Source organism: Eleginops maclovinus, chromosome 1, assembly GCF_036324505.1.
Source record: "Eleginops maclovinus isolate JMC-PN-2008 ecotype Puerto Natales chromosome 1, JC_Emac_rtc_rv5, whole genome shotgun sequence".
Classification (NCBI taxonomy): Eukaryota; Metazoa; Chordata; class Actinopteri; order Perciformes; family Eleginopidae; genus Eleginops; species Eleginops maclovinus.
The window spans coordinates 9,163,693-9,181,829 of record NC_086349.1 but is presented as its reverse complement, the minus strand read 5'-3'; the positions used below and the strand labels follow the sequence as shown (position 1 = coordinate 9,181,829).

Below are 18,137 nucleotides of genomic sequence, written 5' to 3'. Positions count from 1 at the left end.
TTTCTCACAACCCACCCAATCAACACCTCCACACAGTACTGCCAAACTCAATCACCCCTACCTTCTCCGTAGGTGGACCCAGAGGCGGTGTTCGTTTTGCCTCCTGCAGCCGTGCAGGAGCTCCAGCTGAAGGTGCAGCCGTGGCGAGCAGGAAGCCGCTTCCTGTATGTGAACGCGGTGGATGTGGAGAACCGGCGGCTTGTGGCATCCTGGCTGCTCTGTCTCAACGTCCACCGGCCTGTCCTGTCCAAAGTATTTGAAGTTTTGCTCTTGGCTTTTTCTATTTAAAATGGCACAATGCGATTTTCTTTTCAAATCGTATTGTGAATCTTCCATATCTTACATCAGTTGAGAGCTTTGTTTTTGTTTTTGTTTTTTCTTTCAAAAGTCACCAAATTTCTCACTGTGTCGTCACTCACCGGCACCCAATTAGGGTTGACATTATGAAACAGTTTATAATGAAAAACACAGTATTTTGTGGATTTAGCTCCAATGCATTTTCAGGGTGCGATTTACTCCTTGTTTGCAAAATTGACAGCTGTAACAATAACAGGCATTGTTTACAATAACAAACTCATTATTTTACAACATGAACATTTGCTAGCACAACCAAATATCAAGCAAATGAAACAACCCAATACATAGAATGCCAGCTAAACATGCTAACTAATCGTAGAGGCTTCTAAAACCGGTTCCGTAGGGGGCCAACTCTACACTGAAACCAACTCCTCCCAGTGATCAATATCTACTGTGCTAACAGTGTGACCACCAACACTCCCCTTGTGCTACGAGCCCAAAGTCCTGACAGCATGGCTTGCTAGCTGACACCAGCTACTGGTAGCATCTGTAGGCTTTTGGCGCTGATTCAGCTAAAAGTAAAGTTTTCTATCCGTCAGGAAACTCATAAAACACATAGGGTAAGGATGAGCAGCTGGACATTAAAGGAAAAAAAAGAAATGAGATCCAGTTCCTGGAAAAATGTAATTACAATAAATCCTTACACACTTCTCACAGGAGATTGCAAAGTGCAACAAATGGCTTTCTGGCTCAGAGTGAGACTGGTGGCACCAGTACAAGTCAGTGAAATACTAAAATGATTTTGAAGCTGTTATCTTAGTACAGCATTGTTATATAGATGTTGGTTTAAAGCCCACTACCTTTTTTAGTTTACAATCTTTTGTATTTTACAGATTTAGGAGTGCATTAATGAAACCCCTCGTTTTTATGACTTTATATAAAAGCCTTTGCAAAATACTGCCGTAGGTGCTATATGCTTGTAAGTGGTACCTGTTCTGTATGACTCAAAGACACTTGGGACTAAGAGTCACACTCAGTGCCTATTGAAGCATCCTGGTGGTGTCCTGGGTCAGCAGGAAAGTCTCAACCCCTTTATGGCTGCTGTAAAGAAAAGGCTAAGGACAGCTGATCCCAGGCCAGCACTCAATCGCCTCTATAACTGCCACCTGTCTTTTGTGTTTGTGTGTGCAGGCATTTGAAGTGTGTGTCCCAGTGGGTAGTGGGCGTGGCAGCTCCAGGAAAATCACCTACACCAACCCTTACACCAGCAGCCGCTCGTTTCTCCTCCGCTCGGACCATCCGGACCTGCTGCAGTTCAAAGAGGATACATTTCAGGTGAGATAAGACATGAAGTCATGCAGGTCTTTTACTCTCATTAAGAGCAAAATCAATACTTTAATTAGCAACTCGACCTTAAGGAAACCCTACTCCTTGGAAAAAGCTTGTCTTTGTTGTTGATTGAAATCAAAGCCTGCATCAGCGCTGGCAGTTTTTTGCATAATGAATGGTAGCTCGTGTTGTAATCGCCCTGTAAATAATGTGCATTAGCTGTAATGAGGAATGCTTATTAATCACAACCATTTTACTATTGAAAAGTCTTGTTCAGGAAAAAAGTCATAGAAAAAAAAGCCTTTGCAAAACCTTATACATCCATTTAAATATATTTAAAATACTGCAGACAAGATTAATGCTGTCTATTAGCTGCTACTCAATACTGCAGGCTTGAGTTTCAGCCAACAACAATACTTAGGTCCAAAAGCATCCTTTTCCCGCTCTTAAACAACTAAGCTGTTCAAGATGCATTTATATATTTATCTTTATTAAACTTTATTAAACACAGAACCTGTTGCAGCATTTGTTTTTGATTAGCACCTTTCAAGCATACAAAGCTTGAATCTGATTATTAAGCATGGTTAAGGAATTGTAAATGCAGCGTTAAATATTGGATACTATTGGTTGATCTAGCTTATAATGTAATGACAGTTGTTTACAGATCGAGGCTAATGGACTGTATCTGTATCTTTCTCAGTGATTTAATCCCAGCTTCTAATAATATCAGAAAGATATTGATTCTTCTATGAATAGTACCCACTTCAACCATTACGATTACACTTTGAAATGAATAAAGCTTTAAGCATTTTCATCTATTTGACTTGATTTTCATCAAGTCATCTATCACAAATAACTAAACCTCATACCAGTGGTCATAATTTCACAAACATGGCTCGAAATGAAGTACTCAGACACAGCTTCTTCCACTGACATGCAGACCTTCATTTTGTTATAATGAGTTCCTTTTGAACTCATTATAACAAAACTACTTGAATAGCTGATATCTCAGACTGCTTGGAGTATTTAACATCATATATATTCCAATCATGCAACAGTATTTTCATTGACTGAAAATAAGTATTCTCATTTCCCAGGGCTTCCCACTTTTGTCACTTTGAGTAGGATTCTTATTAAATACTTTCACATTCTCCCCTCCTCTCATGACAACGACACAGAAAACTTTCTCAGGCTACAGCTTACAAGCTGAACAAAGCCTATGACAATGACATTAATATTAAATGATGCAGTTTGGTTTAGCAAAATAAAGATTAGACATCCTGCTGTATAAAATGAGTCTGAAAATGTGTTTTCAAAGTGATCAGCAACACAACTCTAAACCTCAGTGGAAATGTATCTGCTGAAGAACAGGTTGCCTAAAATCTCTTGTACAATGTGTACACAGTAGCAGCTTGAGTCCTCCGTCTGTGTCTGGAGACGATGCGTTCAGGCTCAGTATTGAGTGTAGGTTTGTGTTCTGGCAGAATGTAATGTAAGATTACCTTAAAAATTGCATCTGAAATTCCTACTCTGAAGATATGCCTTACCTGTACTGCTGGGATTTTTCCATTATACGAGTTATGATGCAGCTTAAGAGCAACCAGAACATATATTACATACAGTAAATAACAGTGGACACTTTAGTATTGGTTTATTTCAACAGTGTCCTGAAGTCTTTTCCGTCTGGTCAGCCTCAAAATCATTTTTGGTGCACTCTTCAATCATGAATTGGCAGTGCAGCAAAATCATTAACTATGCAGCACGCCCACATGACATTACTGAATTTACTACTTCTACTTTCATCCAAAGTAACTGACAATCAAAGTGACATTAACCATACAAAGTCAGAACACGAAGAAACCTGCAAGTACATTCACTTCAGGTAGAGCCAAACCATTTTATAGCGGCCCTATAGGGTTTTGGGGCATTCCATTTCCTGTTGTGTTATATAGTTTGAAATAAGCCAAACTACTGACACTGGAAAAAGTCTTGACCTACACTAAGAACTTTTGTGTGAAGAAGAAACTCCAGTTCAAGATTGTTTTGGACTTCCTCTGTGAGTAATTCGCACTGATGATGATTTCTGGCCTCTCGCATTGAAGTGAACAGTGTTTTTGTTTTCCTCCAGACCTAAACAGTAGGAATCCAACCAAAGTCATTACGCCGGTGTTTTGTGGTTGTGTTGTCTACCTCAGTGTCTCTAATAGCTCATTCACTCACTTACACACACAGTCATGGAGCACTGGAGTCACTGCCATCATTGCATTTATTTGGCGAGGTGTGATGGAATGGCAAAACAAATGGGAAACCAGCATTTTAAATGAACAGATAAATGAGTGAGACGCAGCTGGAGTCTTTTTCCATATAAACTATTTAAGAGTCAGGCTGCTGCTGTCCAGAAGATACTGCATCAGTTAGACAGAAGAAGGTGGGCAAAGTGAAAAACAGCCCCTAGTTTCTTTCCCATTTTGTCAAGGAGGCGCCAGGTGTCTTATAAAGAATTTACTGAGCCCGCAGCATTAAGCAAATCTGGAGACCCTTTTCTCTTTTTTGACAGAAGTTCCTTAGCGTGATAAAACCAGCTGTCAGGAGGGAGGGGAAAGCAGAAATCAATACTGCTATGCTTTTGGGAAAGATTGCTGCATAAATCCCCCAAATTGACCTTTATATCCTTTGCTGGCTATTACGGAAAATACTAGAGGACAGTTCTGGTGTGATTGAAATACCGGGGAAAGAAAAGCTTTTCCTTAGAGAAAAAGATTATTTTCACTTTCTATGAAGAGAAGATGATTTACACAAAAAAAAGTGTGATGTCAAGAGGTTTGAGCAATTAAGAATACAAACCATTTGGGGTTTCTTGGAGTAGTCGTCCTCTGGTTTCTGACAACCCTTATTAAATTAGATAATGGAGTCCCACTGTGAGAATGCAAGGTAACACTGTGTGGGGAAGCTTTTGCTTCATATACATGACATTTATTACAATGCAATAAAGCATAATCCCTTAAGCACTCTGGTATTTTAATATTGTTGCAAAGCTACACAGAGTTATTAACAACAACAGTGGTGGCTGGCTGCTCCACTCATTATTGTTTTTTTTTAATATTCCAATATATTTTGAGACTTTTATTGACAAATGAGAGCAATGGCGCCACATCTGTTGGGCTTCTGCTTGAGGGGAAGTGACATGCACTGAAATAAAAGCTTTAAGTGAAGACAATTTGACTGACCAGACATTGAAATGTGACCAAGGATAAAACATGAAGGAACATGTTGTAGCTCTCAGGTAAGGTATGTATTTCACTGTTGAAAAAGAGTTCAGCAGATAGGGAATACATGTTGTAGTGCCCAGACCTTTCTTATGTTTTAAATCTCACACTCACTCCAGTTTCATGTGATGTATCATTTCTTCAAAGGTTGAGGGATGTAGCTTGGTAAGAGGACTCGGATCTGAAGAAACCTCAGTATTTGGTGTATTTTATGAGCAAAGCTGTGGAACTTTTAAGGGGTAAAGAGATCACAAATGTTTGTATAACTATAAGCTTTTCGTTTCAACTGTTGGGTTATTTATTTTTATTTTAGCCCTAGAGCTGTTATGAAAGAAGAAATTAAACTAAGGAATCAGCTATTTGATCAATTGCAACAATGGAAATATAAGGTTTTTTTTAATCAAATCGATTCACTCAAATGTTCAAATGTACCTAGGCATGCTCATCTGGATTTCTAATCCCTGGCATAAGCAAGATTCTGACATGTTGTTGATCTTCTGCAGCCAGTTAAAAGGAATGAGTCAGTGATCAATGACAGTATGAATGGTCAATTAAATAGGGTTTTCAAAACGACAGAGATAATGATGACATGCAAAGAAGACCGTTCATTATATCTCTGAGGTAAATAGGAAACTTTGTGTTTGTGATCACGATTGTGCTTTTGTTGCAGAAGAGACAGAGAGAATCTCTCCCCCTCACAAAGCCTTCAGATGAATATAAAGTATGTTTGTTGTGTTCACTGTGTTCAGATCGACGGGGGGGAGAGTTACACCATCGGACTACGATTCGCTCCCAGCCAGAGTCCAGGCTCTGTGGAGATACTGGTCTACGTGAACAACCTGCAGGAGAAGACGGAGGAGACTTTCTGTGTGAAGGTCAACTACTCCTGACCTGAAGATGTTTGGTTCCTTCCTGGAAATACTAACTAATGTGTGTTTTGAATATATTTTCTGAGTGTGAAATTTCGGAAGATTTATTGGACCAGATTAAAAATAAACTATTTTTATCACGTGTTGTTTCTGTCTTTTTTTGGAATGTTCTGTATTGTATGGAGGCAAATGAGTGGTTTACTGATATTACTTCACAATTAAAGCAGTTAAAAGCTCAGTTGGTAGAGCTGGCGGCCCATGTACTGGGGCTTGGTCCCCATGCACCATGAGCCTGGTTTCGAAACCGACCATAATAGATGGTCTCAGGCACAACAGTAAATAAAGGCACAACAGTCAATATACAGCTCTGGAAAAAAATGTCCTTAAATCTCTATCTCTACATGTATGGCAGCCATTCCGGTGTCTGTTGAATTCAAACATAGAGCAATGTTGTCAGAAGTATATAGAATACAATAAAATAAAAATCAATTGAACTCAAAGACATAAACACAATAAAAAGACAATAAAACAAGAGACAATGATAATGCTGAAGTGGTCTCTTCATTTTTTTCCGGGGCTGTTTATAAAATAACAGTCACTTGATTATCAGTAAAGCAGCCCAAAAGCAGCAATATCAGTGTGGTTGCTTAATCCCGATTGGGATCTGTCCTCTTACGAAATGTCCGGTAAATGTCTGACACTCCATCCCTAACCATCCAGGTGGGCAGGGGGTGAAAGCAATAACATTTTATCGACTTTAATTACCCGGCAAACCCACTTGAATACCACTTGATGGCTGAGTTTTAATCTAAACCAAGCCAGGGGTCCTCTCTCTGTGTCCCCTTGCCTCCCAAACAACTTATCCTCATCGGCAGCATTTTTAGAAGCTGTGCCGTAATGAGGTATGACTTTCCGGCGACGCACACATCTCTTCAGATCGCCCTCATTAACACCGGCACCCTTTAAAACCCTCCATCTTCTCCACAGTGCTCGCTCACCGTCGCTCTGCTGTGTGTCTGTGTCTGCGAGAGAGAAGGCCATGCACACTGTGTTATGTAACACAGAGTTACACAATCCCCCCCTCCACCCCCTCCCTCCTCGCCCTCTCTCTCATTAGAATGCAGGCTGCAAAATAAGCCTCAGCACAGCAGCAAAGGCTGATAAAAAAAGACGGTAGGAAACAAGCCGGCTGCTCTTCATCTTTACCTTCTCTACCATCTTGTCTGATGCGGCAGCCTCATTGTCTTCAATATTTTATGTTTACATGTTAGCAACTTACAGAATTACACATTTAAGCTATATTCTCTTGATATTTTCCCCCAGTGAAGTCAGGATCTTTTTTATGTTTATTTTAATACTTTTCAGAGACCATATGTGTATTCAAATAAGTATTGGTTCCTGTAATCATTCCTCCTACTCATACTGGCCATGAAGTGCTCTTGTGAATACTGTCTAATAAAAAAAAGGACACGCTCAACAGTACTTATTCTGTTTAGCCTTGTGTCGGATGTAGCTATAGCTTTTCTTCATGGATGGAACACGCTAGCTATGTTGGAAAATGTTACCGTTCTCTGGTTCTTTCTTATGATTGGTTAAATCCCTGAAAAGTGATTCAGAAATCTGGTCCAATCCTAATTTCTCATATGATCCTTATTTCTAATAAATAATAGTCATGCTTTAAAATTACATTTTTAAGGTCATTTTCTCATAGACTTCTATACAATATTTTTGTAACCTGTGGTAACTACGGGTCATTTAAAATAATTCAAGTTTAAGGCACTTGAACTGGCACTGTGGTTACAAATACATTAAGACAGACCTAAAATATCTTTCCCAGCATTTCTTTCGCAGTCCTCACAGCTTGCTTCCTGTGACTGTTGAGCTAAAGATGGCGAACAGCCTTCATGTCTCCATGCAACATTACCTTTTGTGCCGCCATCCATTCCCAATTTGTGCACTCTTATCCACAGTATCTCTGGAAGGGATCGCATGATGTTGCTGCAGGCTGATGTGTGTTCTCTGTGCAGATTTAATTCACGCATCTTGGTCTGAGCATCAGCCTTCAGTTTGAGCTGCACAGCGAGGGGCCGGGCAGCACTGACACCTTATTAGCGCCGCCAGTCTAGTGGTTGTCGGTTCCTCCTGAAGGAGCACAGACACCCGCCACAACACCTCAAACTGTCTGCTCACCTTGTTAGTGTGGTTAGATGGCTCCTGACTAGCTGACCGACTGAGAATCTGCCTTGATATGTATTTGTTATTGCCCTGATTAGGAGAAAACAGGCCTACCTGCTGGTGCATGTCTGTGTGTTTGTGTGCTCTTTTTTTTGCATGTAGGTGCCTGGCCATGTGAGTGGGTGCATTTCTATGAGAGAATGAAGCGACAAAGGTATCAAAGAGCTTTGTAACTGGTGGAATATGCAACCTAGCAACCAGCCCTCCTCCTCATGTACACTGCACTGCTGGCCTGGATTGGCACTCATACAGTGGAGAGAAGAGAGAGAGAGAGAGAGTGTGTGTGTGTGTGTGTGTGTGTGTGTGTGTGTGTGTGTGTGTGTGTGTGTGTGTGTGTGTGTGTGTGTGTGTGTGTGTGTGTGTGTGTGTGTGTGTGTGTGTGTGTGTGTGTGTGTGTGTGTGTGTGTGTGCATTATTGCAAATCACCTCAAGCTTTAGAATATTAAACTGAGGACACAGAGAGATCACAGCAGAGAGGTTCTTTTTAAAAGATATTCTGTATGAGAAAAAAATAAATAAAAGAAGAATAAAAAAAGTGTCCACGCCCTAATCATTGACGTCAATGGCAAAACACCTGCTGTCTGAAAGCCGGGATCTTTCCATCTGATGTGGGAATTTAATAGTAATTTGTGATTTGAAACATTTTTGAAACTGTTTCATCGGGAAAAAGAAATTATAAATCAGAGCCCATATCTTGTTTTATCTCTGCGAGAGGGACCTGGGTTATTTTAGAAATGCGACAAGGAGCTCTTAACAAATTGGAATCGAATTACCTCATTACCCGTCTCAGTGGGACCTTTCCTCGGCCATGACTGTCGAGCAAAAAGGAAATGTACTGTATGTGGCTGAGGAAGCGTCACTGTTCCTCTCTCTGCAAACACACATGCAGTCTGAAGACAGTTCTCAGTATATGGCAGCCTAACACACACACACACACACACACACACACACACACACACACACACACACACACGCATCCAGCAAATCCCCTGTGTGTTCCCACCAATCTTCATTTGGCAAGCAGTAAACCCACAGAAGTAAGAAAAAATGGCACGAATAATCTGATATCCACCCATTCTAAGACAAAAGCTTTGAGTCAAGCCGTCAGTATAATTTAATGATTTCTCCTTATAGCTATGGAGGCATTGATGATACAGGGATTTTTTAAAATGTGATAATCCTCTCACAGTCACAAAGAAAATCATTTCCTTCCTTCTCCATCTCCCTCAATGTTTCTGCTCTAACCTCAAAGTGGCTGCAGGGTCAGGGACATCAAATATTATGCATAAGCCTGCTTCCATGTTCAAATTTGTGAAGCAGCTCAAATAGGGCTGCTGTTGTTTCTGTCAATGGCTGTTTGAACAGGACAGGACTGTGGATAGTCAGTGTAGTAAAGGATGGACTGCTTAAACCGCTGCCCAACACCACAGAATAAATCCAAACGAGTATTTTTCCTAAACTTTGTAGAATTAGCTGCTAACACTAACTAAACCGTACAAACCCTGCTATGTCTCCCCAGATTCTTTATTGTTTTGAAAAATATTTGGCTTTTTCAACAAAAGCACATTATTGCTCAAAATGGTAAATGGACTGTACTTATATAGCACTTCATCCAGTCTTTACGACCCCTCAAAGTGCTCTACATAATCTACAAGTCCTTCAGCCCTTCATACAGAGCAATGCGACTCAACATTCATACACCCATCGGGAGCAACTCAGGGTTGAGTATCTGACACATTGAAATATTGACTGCGCAGGATAGAATCGAATCCACGACCTTCTGGTTGTAGGACAACCGCACTCCCCTTGCATCAACCGTCGTCCAATAGGGACCTCTGAACCGTTAAAACCATTTTATGGCCAGCAGGGGGACAAAGTTTTAAATGGCGAAAGGTTGTCTGATTGTATATGTATGTTTGTTTCTATGAGAACATTATCCAACTTTTTTTTACCTCAGTAAAGAAGTTGCTTGTTTCATTCACTGCTTCACTATAATATGTATTTTAGAAATGACACTTTCAAAATAAAATATATCCTTCAGTTATACAGAAAGGCACTCAGAAAGATATTTTCCTGTAAAACCTTACAAACTGCTTTTTTCATAGATAGCCAATATTATCATTTTAATTCATGTCAGGGATTTAATCATTGATGCACCTTGCTAACCATGGTAGCTACAGTGTATAATGCGAGCTACAGGTTTACTAATAATGTATAGCACTTATTACATGAAATGCAGCACTCAGTTTGTTATAATAAGGAGAAAAAACAAGGGATAGAATGTGTAATGTATGTACCACTTAATAAAATAGGAAAAATGTGATGAAATAGAATGCATGTATGAAATATAATCCCATGAAATAACATAACAACCTCTAGTGCTCTCTCTACCAATCAACGCCTATATGGTCTCTTAGGCTGTGCATAAACACAACAGAACCTACTAAGTGTTTGTACTCATGGATCCTAACTGCACAATAAGTGTCCCACTCTCTTTGCTCATTGCTGATTAGCTGATAACTGTAGCCGTAGATAAATGCTTAAGATAATGTTATGGTGGACTTCAGGAGAGAGATCTTCCTCTAACTGGGTCAGCGATTCATTAACTGTACTAGCTACACATTATGTCCGTTGCCATGTCGTGGGTGTGCTTGAACAATTTGTGAACTCCGCTTGCTCCTTCTCTGTTAATTGGTTTGAAAAGGTGTGTCAGCTAAATGCCGAAATTGAAACTGTAAATTAAGTCAATTCAGGTGGTCAACTGCCAGTATGGTGGGAGGTAAATTAAATCATAAGCTCTGCCAAATAAATTAATTCCTCCCCCCTCTGGCTCAGAACTCTTGTCTTATGAGAAAAAAAGTAACCTTGAAGCTTGGTTAACACTAATGTCTGTGGTCATCAGGCTACATATTGAATAAATGCTGGTTTATTAAATAAAAAACCGAGATATATTGTGTGCCGGTGCCCTTTTAACGATTTAATGACAGAGGCAGTTGAAATGAGTGACAATGCGAAATTGAGGACTGTTATTTTTTCTCGTTTAAGCTATCTGAGGAGATTCAAATTGACATTTTTTGTTCCAGAGATTGGACCATCAAAATACTCCATCACAGTAGCATGGGCTGATCTGACCACCCCAGAAACTGTAGAAACTCAAGTGATGAAATCTGAGATGAAATTTCCCCCTCAGAATATGGATTTCTTAGGCTTTGAAAATGTAGGGATTGGATCAAAAGTAACTCAGAAATTCATTTATACATATTCCTTTTTGATAACTGTACAGCAACCAATATTAAGTGTGAAGTCTGATCCTGATAAGTGGATTCCTCGCTTCTTGACACTCAAACTCTGCTGCATTAAAGGAATAACGTTTTTGATGGTGCAAGTGTTAGAGGGCATTTTTCAAATTACATTTCTTCCTAAAGGGTGACTTCTCAAAGTCCGTATTTGAATCAAGCAGGAATAGATACCTTGTGAAACAAGTAGGGTGATCTGTGAATGCCACATGCTGCTCTTACAAATTCAAGGCCTGGGATGGTGAGTCTGATCTTAAAATATGTGATATTACTGATGCTCTTTAGAGTTACATTCAAGCTGCAGGTCTTTCTTTGAAGATTTGTTCTCAGAGTTCTTAACGGAGTGGCTGCATAGGTCAAATCCAGTAATGATGGCTCAAATAACTTTGCTTTAGGAGGGGTCACCATCACCAGATTTACAGTAGTTATGCTTGTGTAGTTTCTGAGCATCCATGCATATGTATCAATCTTTACAGAACAATATCTCAGCAGGAACTTTGTTTTCTGACAACATGTTTACTTCCTGTTGCAGGGTCATCCGTAGTTTCCTGTATTCTTGATATTAACCAACACTTTTGAAAATTTGGTGAAAAAGGTGAATGTTTTAAATACAGTTGGAATTGTGAAAATCCCTTCAGGCACTTGTATAGATATGACAAAAACAACTTTTGGGTGCATAGGTTTTAAAAAGTAGATGTCATGTTTTTTCATTCTGTTGCTGTTGTCTTGTTTTGAGTTGATCTGGCATTGTGCAGAGTCTTGAGCATGTCTGTCCCTTGAGTTAAACTTACATTTTAAGGGCTATCTTTGCAATCTAACATTTCAGAAGATTAAAGTACGTTGGGCGTTCTGAGTACAGTTAACGGATGTGCAATTGATTACCTACTTAGTTGTTTTTCTTAACTTTAGAATGGGAACTTTTTTTATTCTAGTATAACTAATGGGTGCTTCTTTTCTATATATTATGTTAGCTTATTCTGGGATATTGCATGTATTTTTTTTACCTGCTACTCCACTGTTGCGTCTATGCCACTTTTGCTGTTGGTCAATGTAATTTTCCAGGTTGTGGGACTAATAAAGGATTTCTGATTCTGATATATCGTCAGTATTTTCTAAACTGTGGCTGATTTCAACATATTCACCAAGGAATACATGCTCTGAACATTTGACTGAGGGAAAGAACCCGGCATGAATCTTTGAAAGGTCTGCTAATCATATCATATTAAGAGGATATAGAGCTGGGGAACATATAGACCCTGGGAACATGCCTGGGATGCTGTGTTAGTTTAGTGTGTTAGCACGCTAACCTCTGCGACTAGCAGGGCAATTACCCAGCAGTATCCAATTAAGCGTGTCAACAAAAGCTAGCAAAACATTAGCCACCATCACCCAATGTCTCCTTTTAACCATATAAAACTACTTTAATGATGTTTTATTCAGCACGTATTTGAAAGAGTGAGTGAAAAGCTTTTCCAACACTATTTGATTTGCACAAAAGCACTTCATTACTCATTTTGGAGGCCTTTTTCAATTACGGCAAAGTGGAATTTGGTCAAACAAATTTAATTACAAGCTGTAGCACATTCAGCCCGCCAACCTCTAAGAGCAACACACACTCACAAGGCATGAAGTTTGCTTGCTATCAAATTGAAATGGAATGGATTGACGTTGTTAAAGTGAAATTATTCAATCTGATGTAGATACCAACTCCCCTAATGGCAAAGGGGATTCAAATTACTTAAGTGTTAGCCTGTTATGAATTTTAAATGAGAAATCATGTCCCATTTCCTAGGTTTAATCAAGTCTCTTTGAAAATCAGCCACCGGATTTCTGGTTTAATATACTCACGGTTAGAAAGGGGATAGAGGGGAAATGAAACGCGGGGGTCTTGATTGGGCGTCACGGTGCACTTTCCGTCTGTCAGCAGAATGGCCTGGCATAATTAGGTAAAGCAGCACAATGGGTGCACAGTGTTCAAAGCCACGAGCTCTACCCCTTTATTTATTTATGTTCTTTCCATTTTCCTTCACACCTTCCTCCTTAAGCCTATCGGAGACCTATCAGCCATTTAACCCACTGCACATCAGAGCGAGCAGCCACTTAGTAAGGCTGGGGTGTACACGAACATTATCAGCTACATCAGAGACGCCATAAAGCTGCCTCTGTCTTGTCCTTTTCCATTTATAAATTGCATTTAAAACGGTATCTGTTGGCACACTTGGCCTCAGATTACCTGCGATGGACTACAACCGGAAAAATGTATCTCAATCTAATCAGATTAGTCTGGGGGGGACGAAAAATAAATTGCAGTTATTAACCTATACCTTCCATGTTGATTACAAAGTGCAGTCCTATTGACCTAAGTGCACCACATTAGAACTATTGCAAATATTCATGAGTCCCTGGGAGATAAATTGGGCCTCCACCTTATCAGGCGAGAGTTTCGGAGCTCAGGTAATTTCTAACAGCAGAGCAGAGGAAGTTCAAAACCTTCCCATATAATCCAAACTCAAGCGGAAGGCTCTCCTTTTTCATCCTTCCCTATTTCCTGCTGTCGGCAAGGACTCGTTAAAGCAAGAAATTAGACCCCTGGTTATTTTCCAGCTTCATTGCTGACCCAGAACATGCAGGAGGTTCACCTGTCTATAACAGTCAGCTGTCAATATGCCTGTTAGCTGAACTGGAAAGCTATTTCTGTCCCCGTCAGACAACCTGTTTTGACATTGTAAGACAAAACTGCACACTATTTTGTGCCAATTATCATTCCAGTAAAAAATAACATTTCAGCAAGTAATTTTAAGCCACAATAAGTATAATTTGTATAGACTCATACAAAAAGAATCCCTCTTAATCATTACACCCGCCACAGGTGGATTTCGGAGACCCTGCCCTCTTATGTATATTTTTTTATTGTGCAATGTTCTTTATTTTTCTGGGCAACAACCTGAATAGCAACTACGTGCCATTGCCGAAGCACATTTCAAGGAGGCAGATATGAATATAATGAATACAGCGGCAAAAAAAACTAAAAAATATAGCAAGGTGAAGCTCTAAGCCAGGGGTTTTCAACTGGTTTTGTCCCAGGGACCACCATTCGGACTAGAAAGCAATCCGCGGCCCACTGATGTGCCTGCGCGTGCGCGTGTGTATTTGGTGTTACATGCATAGCTCAATGCATGAAACATGAAAGAGAGGCCACGCAGATTTTATAATAATAAAAGTAGATTTATTAAATTAAATTAAATTAAAGATTATTTTAAAGAAAGAATAAAGAATAATAAAGTGTTGTGCAATTCAGTATTGGGAAAAGTAACTAAAAATGTCATGCAAAGTCAGTCTAGGTGTGTGACAAAACAACAACGGAGAACAAAAATCCAACAACACCGGAGAACCAAAATCCAACAAATGAAGACCAAGGCAGCCTCAACTGCTGGCTGGTCAGGGCTTTTATAACCCAGCCAGGACAGACCTGTCACCAATCACCTGCTGTAGAGACAGAGAGATTGAGAAAAGCAGAGAGAGATTGAGAAAAGCAGGGAGAGAGAACAGGCTTACCATTAACACAGGGCGGGGCCTAAACCCGCCAGGGTCGTAACAGTGAAAACATGGGAGAATTAGGCCTACCTGTCAGTGTGATATCTGGGCGTGGTGAAGTCCACACAGCCTGTCTATTCGTGGCGAAATGGTAGACAGAGACAGTCTCATGTCATTCTCTGGATCAAGCCTAGCCCTGTACTTATTCTTTAAGTACGCCAGTGTAGAAAAACCACTCTCACACAGGTATGTGGTTGGAAAGGGCAAAAGACACCTCATTGCTTTTGCAGCAAGCTGTGGAAATTCTGTCTGGCAACTTATCCAGAATTTAACAAGGGGCTGTGTGTCGTACATATGCCTCCTGACAGAGTCTGTGGACATCTCAATCAGCTTATCCTCTTCCACAGCCGTCAGACTTGACCCTACTGATGCATCGTCACTGAATGGGAGCAGGATCCACTTGCTGTCACGGCGCCACTCTTCCGAATCAGTGAAGTACTTTGCGAATTGACGCACAAGCTTCCTCAAATGCTCACATATAGTGTCGTTGATGTCAGTGCTGTCAGGGTATTCCTCAACTGAAGGAAACATCGCCAAGTTATTGCTCTCCACTCGTTCGATCCACTTTGACATTTTTTTCACAAATGCGTCGAGCTTCTCGTAGAGCTGCATGACGTTTGCATCTCTCCCTTGCATGGAGCTGTTCAACTTGTTCAGCTCTGCAAAAACATCTGTGAGGTACGCCAGCTTAGTTAACCAGTAACTATCGTTGAAATTGGAAGCCAGATCAGAATGCTTCTCGCACAAGAACTCGTAGATAGCTCCGCGTAGTTCAAACACACGGGCGAGCACAGCGCCGCGAGACAGCCAACGCACCTCTGAATGATAAAGGAGAGAGCTGTGTTCACTTCCCAAGTCATGGCATAGGGATGAAAACAGGCGTGTATTCAATGCGTTTCGTTTTATGAAGTTGACCGTCTTGACAACGACATCAAACACACCACTGAGCTCAACACTGAGATCTTTGGAGGCGAGAGCCTCTCTATGAATCAGGCAGTGTGTCCAAATTACCCCCGGAGCCACCCTCCTTACATGCGCAAACAGTCCAGTCTTGCTGCCACTCATGGCTCGGGCCCCATCGCTGCATAATGCAACGCACCTCTGCCACGAGATATTGTGCTCCGTGAAAAAATCGTCCAGTGCTTTAAATATTTCTACACCGGTAGTTCGCCCGGGCAGTGGTTTGCAAAAAAGAAATTCCTCGCACATAGTGCCACTGTCCTCGTATCGCACAAATGTTAACAGTTGCGCATCATTAGTAACATCTGTCGTCTCGTCGATTTGAAGGGAAAACAGAACTGTCTGAAGTTTTGCCATCAGCTGGTCTTTGACATCATTTGCCATTTCCCCAATTCGTCTTCCGATTGTGTTGTCTGACAACGGAATAGTTTTTAATTTGTTGGCACATTCTTCGCTTACCATAGCTCTGCACATATCTATGGCTGCTGGCAATATAAGCTGCTCTGCAATGGTATGGGGCTTCTTACTTTTTGCAACCCTGAGAGCGACCAGATACGATGCTTTCAGTGCGTTTTCATTTATTTTTGCACTCTTCCTCATGGTAGCCTGCTGTCCTTTGAAATCACGCAACATCTGTTGCATGTACTCAACGGGTTTGGCCTTCAAGTGGACGTGATGCGTCTCCATATGCCGCGTAAGTTTCGACGGCTTCATAGCTTCATTACAGAGAATTGTTGAACATACGAAACACAGTGGTACCTCCTCTCCTGCTCTGTCTGTCGTCACTGTGAATCCATATTTAACATATTCCTCATTGTATTTTCTTTTTCGTCTTTTTTGCGAAGTTGACGCTTCGGAAGCCTGTCCTTGCCCTATCGTGGCGGCCTGTCCCTCTGTCGTGGCAGCCTGACCCTCTGTCATGGCAGCCTGTCCCTCTGGCACTTTCCTCACTACAAAACGATCCATTGGTGCTAGATATATAGCTAGACTAGTACATATGTAACAAATGTTTGTACTACAACCTATCTTAAAATACTCTCGTCGGCTATGCTTATAAATGTGTGTCAACTTTGCTCGCAAGACTGTACGTAATGAATAATAAGTGAGGTTAGCGACGCAACTCATTACCATTAGCGAATCACAGGCTACCATAGACTGGATAGGCGCAAGGCTACATTCTGTCAGCTTGAATTTCCTTTATATTATTTTAAACATATTTTTCACGATATGTAACGGTATTCTGGAAATGTGTTGAAATATCAAAGCGAATTTATATTTAAAAAAAACAATGGTGAACTGATCAACATAGGCTCTTGTCACGGACCACATGCAATGCCGCCGCGGACCACCAGGGGTCCGCGGACCACCGGTTGAAAACCCCTGCTCTAAGCTAATAGCAGCAGAGTATTTTAGTGTCTTTTCCCACTTTGTTTTGATTTGACGGCCATAAACAGTTTTGGTTCAGTCTCTAAGTTTTCATTATTGGACATTCATTAGAAGTCTGCAGATATGACTCCAAATGCATTCTAATATTTTTCCATGTCTGCTGTAAAGAGACAACTTCTTGCTGTAGCCTAATATGTTTCCTGTTCAACATGAACAAATCTTTAAGTGACATGTGGAAAATTAACAATGAAGATTTAATGGTTTGGTTAAAAGCCTTTTTGTGAAGTGAACAGCAGGGAAGTACTCACACCTAGGCAGAACATAAAATACTTTAACCTTGAGCTTTCTTATAAACTTCTGAGAGCCTTGATTTATGACAAAGACAGGATTTGCCATATCATGTGTATGCACTGCTAAGTAGGAAATGAAGTAGGCAGTTATGTTATTAGTTATCCAAGTCAGTATAAACGTAATCAAAATCAGCACTGCTGGCAACCCCTGAACATCTCCTGTTACTTAGCAGCTAAGAAGTGACTGAAATAATTTCCATTATTCTTGTCCCAAAGCAAATGGAGAATAGTGGGAGAAAAAAGGAGAATTTATAACAATAACTGCCTGCCATAACAGTCAGTTCCTGCTTAGAAAAGGGCCGATGGAGGGAAAATAATCAAGTGTTTCTGGGGGCTTGCTGAAGCACTGTTAACTATAGGGTTTAAATGTCTGTTTACATCTAATGTTGAATTTGGAGCATTGCGTGACAGTCAGTGGATATGGGAGTTCATATCATTGAACCGGAGAAGAGAATCAGCACGCTAGAATAAAGCAAAAGATGCCTTGTGGATTTTGCAGGCCGTAGTCTAATGTGAATTATTTTAACATTGTTGACTGTTGTTGTCATCAGCTGT

At 40.6% G+C, this 18,137-nt stretch overlaps 2 protein-coding genes across 2 annotated transcripts in view; one reads left to right on the top strand and one right to left on the bottom strand.

Annotated features, from left to right (window-relative positions):
* Positions 1 to 5,898, top strand: part of nphp4 (nephronophthisis 4) — a 157,909-nt gene extending 152,011 nt beyond the window's left edge. Inside the window, 3 exon segments of the mRNA XM_063881257.1 lie at positions 73 to 252; positions 1,489 to 1,632; positions 5,642 to 5,898. Of these exon segments, the coding sequence (XP_063737327.1) occupies positions 73 to 252; positions 1,489 to 1,632; positions 5,642 to 5,782 (465 nt within the window). The 3' untranslated portion in view covers positions 5,783 to 5,898.
* An 8,451-nt stretch (positions 5,899 to 14,349) lies between these two features.
* Positions 14,350 to 17,231, bottom strand: LOC134880545 (protein FAM200A-like). Its single transcript, XM_063907550.1, has 2 exons — positions 14,917 to 17,231; positions 14,350 to 14,778 (listed from the first exon to the last, which is right to left on the bottom strand). Exon 1 carries the CDS (start codon positions 16,996 to 16,998, stop codon positions 14,920 to 14,922), a length of 2,079 nt encoding a protein of 692 aa, XP_063763620.1. The 5' UTR covers positions 16,999 to 17,231; the 3' UTR covers positions 14,350 to 14,778; positions 14,917 to 14,919.
* Positions 17,232 to 18,137: the final 906 nt, after the last annotated feature.